The following is a 20,156-nucleotide window of genomic DNA, read 5'->3' on the forward strand; positions in this document are numbered from 1 at the left end:
CTCTAAGACATTCATAGTTGTCAACAACTTTAGGAACTTCCAAGTGTAAACCTGATGCCCAAGACCCAGACCCAATTAAACATGTTTGTCTCCACATTACAGTTGGCAATATCTTTTTCCATAGGATGAAACACAGATATGCTCAGATAGTTTGCAGTTACAGTGTTCCAGTTTAGTGCTTATGTTTGGTATCTGTAGCTCAACACATTCCAAATAGTAAAGCTATTATTGTTAGGTGTATGCATTTTAGCCCATCATTTGGAATTGACCAACTATAAACTGAAATTGAACTTATGCCTTCACAGGAGCAGAAATAAATCTGTCCTGTTAAATGTGTATTATGAAGCCAGTGTATATATGGAATGGAGCACACAATTTAAGAACACATGTACTTAATATGGAAATTAAATAAGTTTTTAAATTGATGTAAAGGAGCACATAACTTATGTGCTGTCCTGGTAAGTCAAGGTTTTTTTAAAAACATTTTACCTTATGTTCTATCCAGGCAAATAGAGATTCTTTCGAAACATTTAAATCATGTGGACAGGATGTCAACCCATGAGCCATATACAAAATAACTTTGACTTGTCAGCTGATCATGCAAATATATTACCAAAAACTGTCTGTGTTGTAGATAAATATATGCAAATATTGAGACAAACTCTGCTGCCAAGCTAGTATGTATAGTTGTCTTCAATCGTAAGAGGGAGCATCTATAAATATATTACTATTCAAGTATAGCTACCCCATTTCCTGACATATAATGGTAAAAGACACCCTGATTTTCAGAAGGATAAGCCATTGCTCCATAGGTGGACAAGGGACATAATTAATACAGGGATTGATTTATAAACAAAGATAACACACCAAAACCAAAAAAAGAACTTTTTAAAAAAGGTTTCCAATATTCAGCATCACTAATTTGGAACATAATTACAATGAAAATTATAGAAAGTACCAATATAAATGCTTGCAATTATAATTTAATTAATTGGAGGAAAAGTGGAACCTGTTTGATTTGACAAATACATTACAACTTGATCGTATAAATTCACTCTGATTCCACTTTGTTGTCTCGCTACTTTTGTACTGTACATAGTGTACCTAGTAGGAGCATGTTCATTTAAATTTTCTGTTTATCACGTCCAAAGGTAAATACAGCTTATTACCAGTGCTCTGTGTGTACTTTGAATGTAAATGTGCATATAATAGAGGGCCACAAAGAGGTTTAGTTCCATGGGACTATTTGTCTCACCCTCTTTAACTAAAGTACTTATTACTATTAGTAGTAGTAAATGTCCTTTAGGGGCAGAAGTCCATTATATGGAGTTATCTGCTAGGAAGGTTTCTTTGTAATTCATGTTGAACGTTTGGCATATCATTATAGCCAACAGGTAAGATTCTTATTTTTGGTGCAATAGTTTATGTTAATTTGGGTGTCAATTCTCTTTTCTCTAACTCATATGGACTGTATATACTTAGTTATATGTCTAATCCACATACCAATAATGGCAGATCAGGGTCAGTGTTTTTTTGCAGTGTGACTTGAATTACAATTGCGTATATACGGTACTTCACAAAAGAATTTTTAAAAAAATATGTTGAATCAGCAAAGCTTTTAGCTAATGTCATTTTTATTGACACTGGAGAGAGAATATAAAGCTGACTAATCTCATGTTTAATAACCTAGCTATTATCGAATTAAGGAATAACTCTGTGTATTCAAGAAGTTCGAAGGCCATATGTATTGACAGTAATTTAGGCACATTCAGTTTTTGTCATTGAACCCACCTAATCAATATTTTCACACTGATTAGTTTCGAAAAGACATGTACATTCATTTAGTACGAGATACTGAGTTCATTTATTTTCATGATAATATTTTCATCAGTAATAAAAAATTGGTGGATATCTCTCAGAATTTCTGGTTATGACTGAGTTTGTGAATATTCCTCTAAAAGGGGAAGGGATTCTATTGTCTTCATGTATGGGTGGTGTTTGTTAGATCTGTTGATTTCTGATTAGGGCACTTCATCTAGACGAGTGAGCCTAATAGTAATCCTCTTTCCATTCATCCATCCACCTGTCCATCAGTCCATTTGCTGATATGTCTCTCTGTCGGTCCATTCATGATTCTTGTAACCACCATAGGTAGGTCAGCAAACAATACAATTAGTTGGATGCCATTTGGTAGGTGACATTTATGTATAACTTTGATGCACAGTGATTTGATGTGGACTATGCATTGTGAGACCTATATATTCCTTGTGTTTTGTCTCATCTGGACCATTTTGGATAGAGTTTTGACCCTTCTCATTTTATCTTCATATCTTTCACATTTTCACTTGCACTGATGACACCTTGAAGGAGTTGGTTTTCCAGCCTTCTGTGTGATCACTTAGGGGAGTCAAAGTCCTTCAATGACCATCTTATCCTAACTTTGCTTCCCAGACACAAACACCTGTTTAATACGAGGAGGCAAATAAAGTGAAGGGGCCACTTTGCAGTGCACCCATTACCAATAGTTAAATAGATCTTTTACAGATATAATTGTTTTTCAGAGCATGTTAGTGAGGTGACATGTGAATAAAAAATTATTTCTGCAAGAGGAACATTGAAGCATAAAGTTAGTTGCAGATGTTGCTTTAAGAGAAATTATCTAAGAACTTGTTTGGAAAGAAGTCGTAAGCACAAAAATCCTTCTCTGTTGTTGGGTACTGATCTGTTTATATTCAGCATTTCACACATATTTTGCTGATGGATTTATAATGCATGCCCATCAGTTAAGAGCAAATACTCAGCAGATCTGCTACTCCCAGAGGATGAGGTTCTACACTATTTGTTTTACCCCTAATATTAGTAAACATCATAGACCCAGATCTTCTGTTGCATTAATTGATGACAAATCTGATTGCATTCTTTGTGCTGATTTTACATCAAACCAATACAAACAAGGCAGATGTTTAGCAGATACTGCACTCCCTTGCTTTAGCACTCCTCATGATAACACTTTCCTGTCCTAAAGGGGTTATGGTCATGAATCCCTTTATGTTATGTAACTAAAATTATATGTGTACTATAATTCAGCAGGGGTTGAAAATTCATTCACCCAACTCAAAATGGCAAGTGAAAATGTCCAGCAGTCAAGTGCACTTGTCAATCACCCACATGAGTGGGCAAGTACTGAATAAGGGGTTGGCCAGTGTTCTCTTTAATGAAAGGATGTTATGTCAAGAATATGGCAGACTTTTCTAACTGAAGTTTTCTTCTATTTATTTTGATCAGGTTCATACAAGTGCTTTACTTGCCCTCTCTCTCTCTCTCTCTCTCTCAAGAATAATAAATGCTTACCTGAGGGAGAGCAGACTGGTCAAAGTTTGTAATTACTTAGAGCTGGTGTTAGAAGGTTCACAGACTTGATTGCGGAAAAACAACTTCGATGAGTGTGAACCTATTTTGGGCTACTTGACTGACTGGGCAATTGTATTTTTTTCCCCATTTCAGCATCTTTTCATTACAAGGTAGTCTATTGCACTATACTGTATAAAGCAATATACACCATAGTTCCTATCGATAGCATTATAATGAGGGGGTGATGTACTTGCCTGTCCCCTTTCCATCAGCAGGATTATTGATATTGTATATATATATATTGGCCCTTTTTGGTATCATAGCAGAAGAGATATAGATGTTCTTAATTTTAAGCTGATGCTCTAGAGAGTTTACAGCACGAAAACTTTGTTTTTCATTTAGCCATTTAAGGCTATTAAGATAAGAGCCTACTTTTGTGTGGTACAAAGGAAAAGACATACCCTCAGATAACAATTTGGGAGCTCCCTAACCTTGTCCATGTTTGTACACAACATTTTATCATATTAGAGGGTTTTTAAGTATTGGCTGATCAATTTATCTTGCTAGGGAAAACTACTATTGTATGTATTGGAACAAATCATACAAGGTACCTCAAATTGGCCCAAATTATTCACTAATGTTGGTGGGTAGTCATAATACATTCACAGAATAAACCCAGCTGGGTAGTCATTATAGATATAACCTAGACAGGTGATTTGTCACTGACAGTACTGGCGATTATAGTTTTTCTGTGGTGGTATTGAACTGTTGATATATTCTCATACTTATTTGTCTTAATAAAGGAATTTCCAGCACTAATTGTTGGTAACTGCAGTACACCTGATTTGGCTGCATTGCAGACAGCATATGTGACTTCTCATGAAATCTGTGTAACATCAGTATTGGCCTGGAATTTGCAAGTCCAAAATGTGCAGGAAATGGAATGTGTAGAAAGCTTTGAGAGGCAAACAAGAGAACTTCACCAATCAAAGGGATAATTAAACATAGCACATTGCTAGTTGACAGCTACCTGTTGGCACCCTATTGATCTTGAACACAAAAGTACTGTTTTGCTTCTTGTGTCTGTTACAGCTACGGGTAGTGTGTACTGGATGCATTGGAGGCATTTAAAGTAGTCAAATGTCAAGTTGACAGACTGTGAGTTGAGATCTGAATTATTCAGGCACTGGATTTATAGGTCTTGTTTGTTATTACAACATACCATTTTTTCATGGAGGTTGGTGCAGTACATGCAGGTAAACATTGATACAGTGATGGATATTGTAGACTTTAAATGATTATAAATGCTGTTGGTTTTGAATAATAATGCAGCAGCAATCTTTTATAAGCAAAATATTTTTTTCTATCAGTATAGTTATTATGTTCTATGTTGCAATTAAAAGTCCTGAGATTATGTAGGTATGTATACATTTTTCTCTTTGGTCTTCAACCAGAATGATTTACTTTGAAAAGTTTTATTCTGTAAATTGTTTTTTGATGGAGTATTGAACAAATCAAACATTTTTGGAGAGCTTCTGTAGCTCAGTGCCTCTGAATATTAATCTATGAGTTGTGAGTTAGATACCTGTCCAGGCAGTTCAGGTTAACTGCCTTGGTTTGTTCTTGAGAAAGATACTTTGTTCCTATTTTTTCAGCGTAATATACCCAATAATGAAAAGGGTGTTTAAAATGCCATTGAAAACCAACCAACTCTGCATTTTTCATGTTCTTTTATAATGTGTTCATTTTTAAGTTTGTAATGCATTATTGAATAATAGTATCATTGGCTATTTAGGCAAAAAGCTTTTGAGTTTCTGAGGCATTTTTAAAGAAACAATCACAGCAAGTTCCCTGCTGTCCTAAATCTGTGAATTGTCATTTTAAGATGATGCAGGACATTACGGCTGCTGACATAACTGCCATATAAAAACAACGAAGCTGCATCTGGCATTTATATCAGATGGAGAAATTTGTGAAGTCATCAGTGGCATGTTAGCTATACTAATATATCATCATCGTCTCAGACAGTTCCATTTACATGAGCTATATCTTACCAGTGGTGATGACATTAATGCTTTCATTGCTAATTTGACAAAGCTGTGAAGATGGGCACTACATGGTATTATTGTAGCTTGTTCTGTAATCATGTATGATTACTAACAGCAAAATTTTTTGTAGGAAATGCCAAAGAAGATAAATGTTTATGTACAACTCTTTTCTTAATCAAAATCATGTCTTTTTAAGTGGGACTTGACATGACTGGCCCAAGACTTCTGAAGGCAGCACTGCATCTGTTATTGCTGATAGTATTACCTTTCTGTGTAATCACAGTTTGAGAATAAGACGTTTCCCCAGTCCTGTCAAACTGCCAAAGTAACACTGTAAGGGGTCGTCCATTTTATACTTACGCATGGGGGGGGGGTAACCCAAATGCATACGGTTGTGTATGGGGGGGGTCTACTGATAATGTACGTATGCATAGGAAACAGGGTGTATGTGTGTGTGTGAAACCTCAATAATAATTTGTCTAATACGTAACCTGTTCGACTGTGTTCAGTTGGCATTTGAATTTTAGCTGACACTAGACAAACTGTTTAAAGTTACGCAGCTTATTTCTTTGATGCAGCCAGACATTTAATGTCGGTGGACTATCTGTTTTATTAAACACATTAATATTATTAATCCTTTATGGTTTCTGCATGGATTAAATATAGACCGCTGTATAGAATTTGGGAGGTGTGTGCATCAAGTGTACATATGCAGGGTGCTGGTGTTAAAAGTATGCATATGTACAGAGAGGGGGGAGGGGTCAAGCTTTGCCAGATTTTTGCGTACATACTAAATGGATGGCCCCTAATACCACCACATAAAGCTGGATCAAAAGAGGATGTAAATAACTATAGACGAGTATAAATTCTTCCATCCCTTTCTAGATTACTAGAAAAGCATGTACACCGTTCTTTTATGAACTAGCTCAGTGATCACAATCTACTTCATGAAAATCAATCTGGCTTTGAGAAAGATCATTCTTGTGAAACTGCACTTATTTCTGTGACTGACGAGTGGCCAAAAGCTTTAGATGATGGAAAGTTAGTTGGTACTGTAATGATTGATTTTTTAAAGGCTTTTGACCTTGTAGTTCATGAAATTCTTCTGAAAAATTAAAAATCTATCAATTTAGTGAAGATACTCTTAATTTGTTCGCATCCTTCTTGACCAATAGGTCTCAACAGGTAACATTAAATGGACACCTATCTGAAACTAAAATAAGTTGTGGAGTGCCACAAGGTTCTATTTCGGGACCCTTGTTATTTATTCTGCTAATAAATAACCTACCCCAAAATATAGGAAATGCAGTCTCATCAACTGACATGTATGCTGATGACACTACTTAGTTTGATGCTGAAAGCAACCAAGCCAAAGTTAAAAAAAAAATCAAACTGCTCTCAACTCACTTCAGATATAGTATATCATACAAGGAAAATGGTATGAGCCTTGGTATGGACAAAACAAAAGTCTTGTTGATAACTACAGGGTTGCAAACTGATATGATGTGTGTAATCTGTGATGACACTAATCTGAAAATGAGGTGTTTAGATAGAATTCTTAGATCATAACTTGTAATGGTCTCATCATATAAATAATATTTCATAGACAGCAGACTCATATCATTTGGTACGATTACATTACCAAGTTACTTTTTACAAAAGTTACATTCAACCACATCTAGACAATTGTAATATAATTTGAGGGAACACAACTGCTAAAAATGTGAGAAAAAATTTCCAGACTCCAGGAAAGAGCATGTAAAATTATTCTTGATTTGCAAACAGAAAATATTCAAACTGCAATGCTTACATTCAAAGTATTACTGATACATGAATGAATATATTTAAGAAAGGCCAGAATAATGTACAAGGTGTTTACAAAATCTGCCTCCACTTACCTAAACACCATTTTCCAGGAAATAGAATCTACTGGTACCCAAAATCTAAGATCATTGAAAGGGAAAAATTTGAAACTACTCAAGACAAAAATGGAGCTATTCAAAAATAACTTGCAAAATTCAGGTGCTCTTATTTGGAATAACATTCCACATGATATTAAATTGGCTCCAAGCATCTCTTCCTTCCACAATAGGTGTATTAGATGGATGAAATTACAAATTGGTGTGCTTAATAAGTACATGTTACACCACTAACCTCATGTGTGCTTCATTTTCATTTCTGCAGCAATGTAGCATTTATGTGAATAGTTATTTATGTACTGTTTGTGTGTGTGTGTGTGTGTGTGTGCGTGCATTGAACATATTAGTTTGTATATTATATGTACCTAATAGAGGGCCTGAATGTAGATTAATTTCTCATTTGTAACTAATTGAGTCATCCTTTGAAAAAGTCTTTATTATTATTATTATTATTATTATTATTTTGTTGTGGTTGTTGTTGTATGCAATATTAAGCCAGGTCAGATTCTGGACCTTTAACTTCAAAGTTTTTACAAGAATTTGTGTACTTGATTCTGTGTTCTCATGAGAGAAAAAAATTCAGTCTAATGTACATGTATTCATGTCCTTTGTTGTTGCAGCAGGGTCTATTCTAGCATGCATTATTTTATATGCATATATTGATTATTCATCAGAAGCATTGTTTACAGAACTAAAAGGCTTACAATATAAGAAAAGATTGATTTTCAGTTCTTGTATATTAATGTCTACATGGAGCTGCAGCAGAGTATCTACAGGTTTTATTCAGGTCTTGTTTAACACTTTACCAGTGTGAGATCAATATCACAGGTAAACCATGATCCACAAAACCATGAACAGAGCAATGTAAGAAAAGATTCCTGTACTCTGGTTCATTTCTGTGGATCAGGCTTCTGCTACATGTAAAATCTGAGGAATTATTAGAGTACTTGAGAAAAGATATCATTAGCATGTCCTTTTATTAACAGATTATAACAGTATTTAGATTTCTAATACTAAGGACATGTCCAGCTAAATAGTAATTACTGTTAACTTTGTATTTTGTACATTGTTTACATTCGTCTTAAGCGGGCCTCAAGGGAGAATAGTCCTTGACTAACTGAGACAGCTTTGTAATAAAGTATTATTATTATTATTATTATTATCGGATTCAAAATATAGGGTGAAAATCCACCACCCACCTCATAAAAAGAAATGTGTGTGTGTGGGGGGGGATTGTCTAAATATAGAAGGAACTTAATAACAAATCATTTTTTTTCTTGAAAATGTGATGCAGGATTCTTGTGTATTCAGTTGATTTTCCTGTGCAGTTTTTAACAAATTAGCATGAAAATTTGAAATTCTATGTCTCAGCATACAACCTGTTGCAAACCAAACATTTAAAGAACGATTTGATTTTCTCTTGTAATTTAAACTGTAGCCAAATAGAATATGTGCTATTCTTGTAAATGTCTTTATTTAAACCAAGTTTCTTGAATACATGTATTTTCATGTGAAAGTGTTTTTGAAGGGCAGTCAGGTTTCATTTGAAGGCAATTTATATTCCATAGTTTGTATCGGTTTCTTTTATCAATTTATATGTTCCATACAACTGTAAATTACTTGCTAATGTATTACCTGTCCTCATAGGTATAATTACTATATTCAAGAATGAGTTAAACTTTATACAATGTTAAATGGATCCTGTTATAATCACCATAAATAGGTTATCTCTTGCATGGTAAACTTTGTTAACATATATCTGGAACAATTAATGGATGGTCGAGATAACACGTGAATGGATCAGAGATATTCAAAATGATATCTTGCTGTTTGATGCCACTGCCAAAGATGGGTTACTCATGTTAACCATATGGTTAGTTTCATATTGTACAAAATTTCATAGTAATGTAGTATTTCAGATGTATTTTAATATAGATTGTTTTGATAAATCTCATGAAGATCATAATGTCATTATTAATTCAAAGACATGACGTTTGAATTTTTTATACATTTTTTTGTGCAATGATTTTACATTTTATTGTAATGTATTTAATATCACCATTGTCTGATTGAAGTTGAGCAAGAACAAGGCTTGCCTAGATTCTCAAACATAGTTTGATAGGGCAAGTCTTTTAACCCATAACAGCTATATCTGTTTGTAATGTTATCAAATGGCAATTAGATATGTAAAGCATTTCAGGTATCAGTTCAGACCTTGAGAATAGAGCAAAAGTTCTGTCCATGTTTTGACTCAGAATGTGATGGGAGGCAAATGTCATGCCATCCTCGTCAGTATGGGGACACAGTAGCTCAGAGCATCAGACTCAATACCGAAGGGTTATGGGTTCAATAACTGCAACAGCCAGTTCAGGTCAGCTGCCTTTGTATGGCCTTGGGAAAGGCACTTACCTCCAATTTCCTTGGCATGATATAACCAAGAATGTGTTCAATGATCTTTTAAAAGCAACACAAACAACAAAAAGACAACCATCCTGCATCATTTTCTTGGCCTTTCTTTATGACAATAATCATAATAATAATAATCAACAGCAGCAGTATCATACAATGAAACCTGTCTTAGCAGGCACCAGTTTATAATGCACACACATTTGATGATCCTTTGTGTGTTCTTTATAGACAGGTTGTTGGGGCAAGGGAAACAACTTTCTGTCAGATTAATCCATACTTGGAAAATTAATAATAATACTAATCATCATCATCTTCATCAAACTTGATTGGTTGGTATCACATAGTGGAAAGATTTTCTGCAGAATGGTGATACGGGTCAGAATTTACTGAAAAGAATGCCATTTTTATGCATTTTTGCTGGATGGACAAGGGAAATAATTTTCAGTCATATGACCTAAGACTTGGAAAATTATTATGTACACTTCTTTAATTGTATTCAGAAGTATAATATAACTGATTTAATTATTATATGATAGCAGCTGTAACATTTGTCTGTTCTGAAGAGAATGCCAAGTTAATATTTACTCTTGGAGGGGTAAGGGATGTAGCCTTCAGACACATTATTCCAACATTGAGAAAGTTCTTACATTATATTTGTTGATTTGGAATATTCAAAATCATATCAGTTGCCATTCAGTTAAAATAACTCTTACATGTAGTAGCCAGGGGTTTATTCTGATCAGGTCAACAATATTTACACTGAGTAAATCTGTGAAAGTAAGGGTATGCATTCTTACATGGATATTTAAAAGTTAAGTGCACTCTAATATTTTGTTCATGCAGTCACTATTTTTGCATTTTAAAGATTTAAAACAAAAAAGAACTTTACAATAGGGACTCGATATATAGGAGCCCAAATTACAGAAACTGATAAACAGTACTCATAATAGATATGACACATGTAGCTAAAAGTGTTCAAATGCCATATTGCCGATATGACATTGCTCCACTTAGAATGTAGACAAATCTAATGCATATGTAAAGAAAGGTCGGATGTCTTTTAATGTAGGAGCACAGAAAGGCCTTTGTTGTCAAAAGATATGAACTGTTTACCTTCTGATCAATCTGTTGACTTTCTTGGTCTCTATCTGATTCCTCGATTCCTAGGGCACGTCCATGCTTTCACAAGCTGTCGACGGTAGAGATGAAAAGTGAGAATATCTTGATTTGAAAAAGGTAATATCTCTACTTTAATTCAGGTTTGTTTTGTGATAGATTTCAATGGGTCTGATTGTCAATAGGTCTTATTGCTTTACAGTGTCAGAATAAATAGAGAGATAGAAAAGACTAATTTGAAAACAGTTATAAAAAAGAATTTATGTTTTGTTAGATATGGTGGTCATATTTCAGTAATCCCACATGATAAAGCCTTTCATTGTAACACTTTTTTATAAGACAAGTATGGTCATGAATTCCATTTCATTAAATGGCATTGAAATTATTATACCATGTACTTTATTATAAGGTGTTCTACTCTGTTACACAGTAAGGTGTCATACTCTGGCTGCCATAATCAGCCTTATAATGAGGGAGTGGCAGGGCTCAGTCCAGGACAAATCATTGGCCCATTATGATTTGCAGAAGGGGCTACTCAGACTGACATTGGTTACTACTCATAAATTAGCTAGTGGTTACATTCAGATCAGGTAATACATCTCCCCAAATTTAAGTTGCCTATTCATTTTGGATTTGGATTTCATTTGGACTACCGATCTTGCATATGCCCATGTAACATCTCAGACTGGCTTATAAATGTATGTAAAGGAGATGCTACATCTCAGAATCCGACCATCATGACTCACATTGTCACAATGAAAAACAGTATTTTGATAAGCATCTTACTAATGTAAGTGTTTTAACTATCTGTTGCATTTCAAATGTTCAGAAACGTTTACATTAAACTACTGGGAGTGCATCACTTATTGTTTTCATGCTCAACCCTGGCACAGCAGGATTTTTCTAAGGGAACAGTAACTTCTCTACTGAATTAGAGGCATGAAAACAACACTAGTTTGAACCCTGGAGTACTGTACTTTTTTTCGCAAACAGTATCATGCTATTATAAAGTAAATGTTCTCGCCTGTCATCGTGATCTGGGCCCATATTCTGGGAAGTTTTTGAGCTCAAAATTCAAGCTGAATCTCAAAGTTCCCAAATCATATAGTGTAGTGTGTAAATTGTAAATACATGTACCGACTTCATTTTTTAGCAGAATGTTTAAAAATTGTATGAAACTATGTCATTTTACTATTAACAAAGTTAAATTAAGATAGACCTTTTTAAAAAGTTGGCAGTAGTCATTCAGAATAAACTTTGTTAGTGACATTTTGCTGTTTAATTACAAATAAGATAAAGTTGTCAGCAGAAAGATAGAAACATTCAGAAACATATTGGACAGAATTTCTGTATCATGCACACAGATTCAAACTACTTAGGTGTATTTGACGTACATGTGTAGATATTTTAGATGTAGTAAATTGATCTTTAATAAATCCCAACTTGTTTTTAATTTTGTTCATGCAGTAGAGCTAAAAGTATTCAGAATGCATACAAGAGTGAATAATAAATACAAAAGGATGCTCATATTTTGTTCTGTGTCAGGGGAAAGAACTTGGATCATATGGCTTATGAACCTGGCCTTAACACATGGACATATCCCCATCCCTTATTACGGTAACTTGTTCTTTCTGCTGACTCAGAACAAAGAACAAGTGCTGTTTAGTGTATATACTAACATAAGGCCTATATTATTTATACAGTTCATGAATGACTTTCTCTTATCTAATACTGCTCCGGTGGCCTAGTGGTTAGAGCGTCTGCCTCGGAAGCGGAAGGTCGTGGGTTCGATCCCCGGCTGAGTCATACCAAAGACTTACAGAAATGGTACTAACTTGATGCTCAGCATTAAGAGGTTAGTGTTAGGACTGGTCAGCCTGGTGTCTGGATAATCTGACTGGGTGGGACATCATACTACATGTCTGTGGCAAGATGCCCCAGTGCTAGACATCACTATAAACTGTCACACTGCAGACATCGTAGCAATATGACTGAAAAATTGTTAAAGCTACATTAAAAATCCAAATCACACAAAAACACACTCTTATCTATTGACTAGGGCTTGAAGAAGAATGTGAAACCAAAAGAATACAGAATAATTGTAATAAATCTTCTTACACAGTTATGCTGGTTTTATTTGGACAGTTGTTGTTTCATACGGTTTCGTGGGTTTAATGCCATTTTTCAGCAGATGAAAGGTTATGCATCGCAGACAGTATATTTGGTGAAGGAAGAACCTAGAAGGGCCATTGACCCATGGAAAGCTACTGGTAAGCTTTGTCATGTACCCACTTTTTCAAAGCCTATTATTCAACCCCCAGGAGAGTTGAGATACGATCTGTAAAGGTACACACCTTAGACTAGTTGACCAACCGGGTCCCAGAAAACTGTTGAAGACCTAATGGTCTCTTGACATGACAAAAACAACAGCAATAATAATAGTAACAATAATAGTAAAAATTTTTACAAGGGTGACTCAAATATAAGCAACTAATCAGCCTTGATGCCAAGAAGCATGTACAATATTTACAAACAAACATATAAATAATCTACCTTATGAACAAATAGATGTATATAAATGTCACATTCACACCTGAACACTGCTAAAAATTGATAAATTAAACAAGACTTACCAAGTCGAAGTTTGATTGTAATTTCATGAACCCCATAAGTGCCTTAGTGATCACATGAGATGAGATGACGCTGGTCACGTGGTTGGTCAGTCTTGAGAGCAAAAGAAATGGAAGCCTCAATGTGTTATTGGGTGGGAAGTATTAAGGGTGGGCATGTGATCACTAAGGCACTTATGGGGTTCATGAAATTACAATCAAACTTCGACTTGGTAAGTCTTGTTTAATTTATCAATTTCACTTCCCCCATAAGTGCCTCGTGATCCCATGAGATTTCAGAGCGAGGCTTCCATTTATGGAATTGATTAACAACAACTAAAACCCGAAAAAGAAGAAATTTTATATGTTGATATCAAACCAGACAACCCAAAATTAAGATGTACATTTCATTACCATTATACAATTCTGGATGCAGACAAAACCTTTGTACTGAATTCAGTCTGGTCTGTAACAGGCTTCTTATAAAATTTCCTGAAAGTACAGGCACTAGCCCAGCCAGCTGCCTTCAAAATTGTACCCAATGGTACCCCTTTTGCACAGGCTGCAGAAACAGATGCAGCCCTTGTGCTATGAGCCTGGAAAACTGCGGTATCAATACCAGACTTTCTCATAACAGTCTTTATCCAGTTTGATATTGTGCTTTTGGCAACTTTTTTATATGGAGATTGTGTGCTGATAAATAACTGTGTTTCAGAATTTCTCAAAAGCTTAGTCCGTTGCAAATAACACTGTAAACAAGAAACAACACACAATTTTTTGTCAAAAGGATAAGATTAAAAAACAAAAGGTTCCAGGTGTTTACCTGGTTTAGATTGTTTCAGCAATGAAGAAATGTGTATTTGTACACTGTTTACACCAAATTTAATGCCATTTGTCTGCATAAGGTGAAGTGTCTGACACCTCTGTCCTGTCAACAAAGCAAGCAGCATGACTAACTTCATAGTAAGTTCCTGTAACGATAATTGGTCATTGCCTTGTAAAGAGAGAAAATAGTTAAACACAAGCCGCACATCCCACACAAAAGTGTATTTTGGAAATGAAGGCTTTGCAATGAACACTCCTCTCATAAATCTCTTAAGTAAAATATTCTTGCCTAGTCTGGATTTAGAAGTAAGACTAACTAATGATGAAATTGCAGATCTAGCTGTATTTACAGAACTATAACCTAAACCTCTATCTACTAATTCTGTTAAAAACTCTATAACAATAGTCACAGGTGGGTCAAATGGATTAATCTGTCACTGATTTGAAAATAGCATCCACTTTTGGAGATGACCCCAATACTGTTTTTTAGTTGATGTTCTCCATGAATTGATGATGAGGCAGGCAGCCCTCTCTGATAATCCTTGACTTTTGAGTGCTGTCCTGATAAGTGAAAAACACCCATCTTCAATTTTTGGAGGGGGTGTCGTCGTTGTGGATTGTGTGCCAAGTGTAGAATGTCTTGTGGACGTGGCAGTAGAAAACAAGGACCGACTACAGCATGCAGGAGACTCGGAAACCAGGGTTGCGTTGTCCATAGTGGTGCCACCAAAATAACATCTGCTTCGTCTTGGGCCATTTTTTGCAGCACTGCTCCCAACATACTGAAAGGTGGAAAACAATAATGACGATTGTAATTCCATTTTAAAGAAAAAGCATCAACTGCTATAGCTTTTGGGTCAGGTCGGTATGAAACATAACTCGGAACTTGGTGATTTAGCCTGGAAGCAAATAAATCCACATCTATGTGCCCATACACTTTAATGATTGCATTGAAGACTGTAGCACTTAACTTCCATTCAGAATCATCATTTATGTTTCTAGACAATCTATCTGCATCACAATTTAGTGTTCCCGGCAAATGAGAAACACTTAACCAGATACCCCTAACTGTACACCACAGCCAGATATCACGTGATAATTTATGCAGTTTAGAAATGCGGTCCCCCATTTTTTTCACATATGAAACTGCTGCAGAGTTATCCATGTAGATGCGCACATGTGTGTTCGTCACTTTGGAACAAAAAGATTGTAATGTCAAAAAACATGCTTTCAGTTCCAAGAAATTAATATGATACAGTTGTTCCTCTTGATCCCAATGACCACCTGTTTCAGCTTTGGTTGTATGATTTACTCCCCCCAACCAACAAGGGAGCTGTCACTGGTCAAGACAACTTGTGGTTCACCATGTGAAACCACTTTATAACTGGCGGACACATTAGATATCCACCAAGATATACACTGTCGGCTCTCTTCCGAAAGAGACAAATAAGCAGCGAAATTACCTTTATGTATCTTTAAGTATTTATCTTTTTCATGTTCTAGATCTTTATAATATAAAGGTGCATACTCTACGCCTGGTTCGCAAGCAACAAGCATTCCCACAAGTTGAGCTAATTCATGAATAGTGATGTTCCGTTTCCGCAATATGTCAGAACAATGAGCAACGATACTGTCTGCTTTATCTTGAGTTAGTCGGACAGTCATTGTGACAGAGTCTAGCAAAAATCCAACAAATACTATTTTTTGGGTGGGTTCAAACACAGATTTTCTGGGGTGAACGGTTAAGCCCAAGCCATCAAATGTACGAACTGTTTCCATAACATTTTGCCTACACTGATCATAAGATGCCCCTAACAAACAACTATCGTCAATGTATGCCACATTTGTGAACCCTTTTTGTCTCAATGATGCAAAAACTGGCTTCAGTAGCTTGGTGAAAACGCGTGGTGCAGATGCCAAACCATTTGGCAAACAGGTAAATTCATATATATTCCCAAACCACTGAAAACGCAAATATTTCCTATGTATCTGAGCCACAGGAACAGAATAATAGGCATCCTTCAAATCAACAGATGCAAAGAAACAATTTTTTCTCATGGCATTAACAGCTGTTTTCAAAGTTTCCATTTTAAAATGTATCTTCTCAACATTTGTATTGAATTGTTTTAAATTCAAAATAAGTCTCATAGACCCATCTTTTTTAGGTCTAATGAAAATGTTTGAAAAATACTGTCCAGGTTTTGAATAAACTTTACGAATAATACCTTTTGCAAGAAAATTAATAATTTCAGCATTTATCAGTTTCTCTTCAGTTATTGAGACTTTAAGTTGGTTAGGTATACACGTTTGCACAGGTTGCTGTTCAAACTCTATTTCATAGCCTTTCACAGTATTCAGAATCCAAGGATCTGAAGTAATATTCTGCCATGCATCAAACCATGCTGAAATTTTCCCAGCAACAAAATTGTCAGGTGTATTGATCATACAAGAAACATATGTACTTACATGAGGCTGCATACAAATAGCCTGGGAAGATCTTACTGATCCTTCCGATGTTTGAGAAATCCAGTTCCTTGTTTCTGGACTTTTTTGAAACCCTGTCTCCAGCGATGATTTTGCTGCCCCTGATAATTTCGGTGCCGGGGGTGTCCGGTCCGTGAATAAGAACGTCCTAAAAAAGGTACATTGCTTTTAAAATTTGATGCCACCTGACGTTTTGCTGCTTCTTGTTGCTTTTTTCCCAGCAGCTGAGTCCCAGCCTTCTGGGATTCATTTAGCTTAGTTACCTGCCCATTCAGGTTATCTCCAAAAAGCCAGTCTGTGATGGGATTCGATGCAGCACAGATGGGCTGATACATGTCGGTTAGCTCAGGTTTTATTAAGTCACGACGCTTAAAACTGAAGTCGCTGAACAAAAACGATGACATTTTAAAAGTATCCATGACAAGGTCCCTAACTGAATCTAACGGCAATTCTCGAAGATTGTTTCTATGCTTTTTGAACAATTCCAATGCCCTTAAGGTAGGGACCAAAATTTGCCCTAACTGAGTTTGCAACTTTTGCAGTAGTATATCCACACTCTTTGCCTGTTTTGACATTGCATTCCAGACCTCAATATTGACTCTTGGCACCTTTAAATTGTCACAATTGCCTGGTCTGGGATACTTCTCCTGCAAGGGTTTTAGCTTGTCGGAGGTTAACACAGAACGTAGTCCTTTATTGAGGACTTCCGCTAATTTGTCATCCACATTTGGACCAGCTTTTTGATGTTCAAGGACAAAACTTTCCAAGTCCGTAAACAAATCATCATCATCATTTGCACTGACCTCTGAATCTGCATCTGGCATAATTAAACCTGCAACATCCACATCCGAGTCGACGTCCCCTTTATCGTGCACAGTGTCCAAATCCTTTTCAAACTGCCCTAGGTGTGCCGATCCTGCAGAAACCGCAGTTGATGTGTTTGGCATTTGGGTTTTATTAGAAACACTCGCCAAGATCTGTTCCATTTTTGTCATGCGCGCATGCATTTTGGACACAACATCCGCGTTTTGTGTCCACAACTGACATTGCATGGCCAATTCTTTATCCAGGGTAGCCATATTAATTGTTTGGGCGGAAATCACGTGACTTGCGCCAGTATCAGACAATGACGTCATGTCTTCTTGTCGTAATGGTCGACTTAATGTAGCTTTCCCCAGCTGCCCAACATGTGCCCCACTAGACCTCATACCTATGGTGGCAGTTGCTGATGGCGAATGCATTCGTTTCCCCATCAGACCCGTACCAGAAACCGTACTCACATCATCTGTGACGTTTCCTTTGCGTTTGCGACAATTTTTGAGTATTTCACTCATTAAGCCTGTCCCCTCTGGGAACTGCCTTGGGTGGTCTGCACCCTCCATTTTCTTGACACTGAAGTTCACTGAAAACTCGCAAAAGTTGGGAAACTATCTGCAACACTTTGCCTCTGCAAAGGTGCAACCCAGTTTGCGGAAATTAGTGCTTCGGAATGCACAAACCCGATGACTGCCAAACTTTTCTCCCGCAGTCGTATATTACACTGTTAATTTTTGGTGTTTTCTTCTTTAATTTGCTCCCAAACTGTACTCTTCATGCAACCGTTGTTCTCTGTCCAACCACGTGACCAGCGTCATCTCATCTCATGGGATCACGAGGCACTTATGGGGGAAGTGAAATGTGCCATTCTTATAGTCATTATTTCTGCCACAGCAGCTAATTTGAAAATCTTTTTACTTAAGACTATAAGAAATGGTTTCAGTTCTCTGGAAATTGTCGCATCTTAAATTCCTGGAAATTCTCTCTTCAGCAGAGCATCAGTCCCTTCAAGGGACTCTTGCTGTATATTTGTACTAGTAGATTTACCCCATAAAATATTGTAATAGTCAAAAACTGTGTGAACAAAACTTTTGCTGAACATAATATGATTTTTCAAAGGAATGTTATTTCTACTTTTCCCAACTTAACCATAGGTATGAGTGGACATTTTTAATGTGTTGATTGATATGCTTATTCGACGGTACATTATTATCCACTTGCAAAATCAGCGATCTTATAAATTTATTCACCATTTGTAGGGGGTTATTTTTTAGCCTTTATTGCCTTTTACATGGGTTTTGGAAATTTCTTACAAATTGTTACGGAATAGCTAATTTTGTAATTTATGTGCAATATTGATGCACAAATGAACAAATATGCAAAGAATATTCAAATATGGTGACATCATCAAAACCCCTGGAGATTTTTACCTGAAATGGGAATTATAAGGAAGCACGTTTTGGGGGCTACTTCTGAATACATCTCAGGACACCTACTTTCATGAGATTTTCATTTAGCCTGACACCCATTTGTGCTATAAACAACAGTTTGCATTGGCTATTTCGCTCATGTATATGCAGAAGGGTAAAAGTTGGAGTTCTTTTTTTTCTTCTCCCATTTTGCTTATTGGACCCATCATTTTCATGTCCTGGCCACTTTTTACTCCAAATCCCCAACTTATCCTACTTTTTGCAAAGGGTTCATTTGTCTTTGTGCAGATATCAGGCCAAAGAGTCTATAATCTAAACACAAAATCCAATTTCAACAATGGGCAAATATTTAGCGTAAAAAAAAATTGGGTCTTAGAAAATACATTCATGCTACAGAGCTCAGAAGTAGGGTACTACCTCCTGATGCATAAATGTGGTGCCAGGGGTTAATGAGTTTAGTAAAACTTTTAAGTATATTTAATGCACTTTGGAGAGTACATTCAAGTTCACTCAGGGATTTTCATTTGTATATGAAAAAGTTAATTGTCTGCATAAAGACCCCAGTTGTCTGTATATTATTTCCTATAGTTGGAGGTAAGTCATTGATAAAATGTAGAAGTTGACCAAAAATTGACCCTAGTGACACTGAACAACTTAAAGGTTTTTCTTGAGAAATGTGACTGTTGTACGATACCTGTTGTTTAAGTATGATTAGAACCAAATGATTGTATTTATTGTATTTTTTTGCTACAGTGATAAATCTTCAGCTTTTTAAGAAGAATTTGATTTTTCACTAGATCAGAAAGCCTTTATGAAGCCATTTACCATTCCAACCAATTTTCCATCATCAAAGCATGATGATGCAAATTAATTAACAGATTGTTGCACAGATTAGATCAGACAAATGTTTTTTTACAGCTGATTTAAACTGACATTAAATACTATTAGTCATATATGATATGTTCAGTTCTAAATGAAGTACAATGTATTGAGAAGTTTTCCACCAGTGTTTGCTGGATTTACGTGTTCTTGCAGCAGAATGGCTCTACTTATTGTCTGGTCAAAAGTACTTAAGACCTTGTACACATAACAGATGTGGATTATAATATTATTTGGTCAAACTCTGCTGACAACATGGTATTTTGAAGC

General features: G+C 35.9%; 2 protein-coding genes across 5 annotated transcripts in view; one reads left to right on the plus strand and one right to left on the minus strand.

Annotated features, from left to right (window-relative positions):
• Positions 1-20,156, plus strand: part of LOC149806839 (uncharacterized) — a 247,442-nt gene that overhangs the window by 46,964 nt on the left and 180,322 nt on the right. The window contains exon 1 of one of the 4 annotated variants that reach the window (XM_089958478.1): positions 4,176-4,607. The exons of the other annotated variants lie outside the window; for them this stretch is intronic. The gene's annotated coding sequence lies outside the window, so the exon portion shown is untranslated. Of the gene's footprint in view, positions 1-4,175; positions 4,608-20,156 lie in introns of those variants that run through there. 4 annotated transcript variants of the gene reach the window in all.
• On the minus strand, positions 13,457-18,022 carry LOC149806840 (uncharacterized). The gene is made up of 2 exons (XM_089958427.1): positions 16,744-18,022; positions 13,457-15,059 (listed from the first exon to the last, which is right to left on the minus strand). The coding sequence occupies exon 1, from the start codon at positions 18,012-18,014 to the stop codon at positions 16,776-16,778; it is 1,239 nt and encodes a 412-aa protein (XP_089814553.1). The 5' UTR covers positions 18,015-18,022; the 3' UTR covers positions 13,457-15,059; positions 16,744-16,775.

This window comes from Sinohyriopsis cumingii, chromosome 1 (assembly GCF_028554795.1).
Source record: "Sinohyriopsis cumingii isolate HCF-2022 chromosome 1, ASM2855479v2, whole genome shotgun sequence".
Taxonomy (NCBI): Eukaryota; Metazoa; Mollusca; class Bivalvia; order Unionida; family Unionidae; genus Sinohyriopsis; species Sinohyriopsis cumingii.

Excerpts from the sequence above, each read along its gene's own strand:
- LOC149806840 (XM_089958427.1), bottom strand. The coding sequence starts at position 18,014 with ATGGGGAAACGAATGCATTCGCCATCAGCAACTGCCACCATAGGTATG.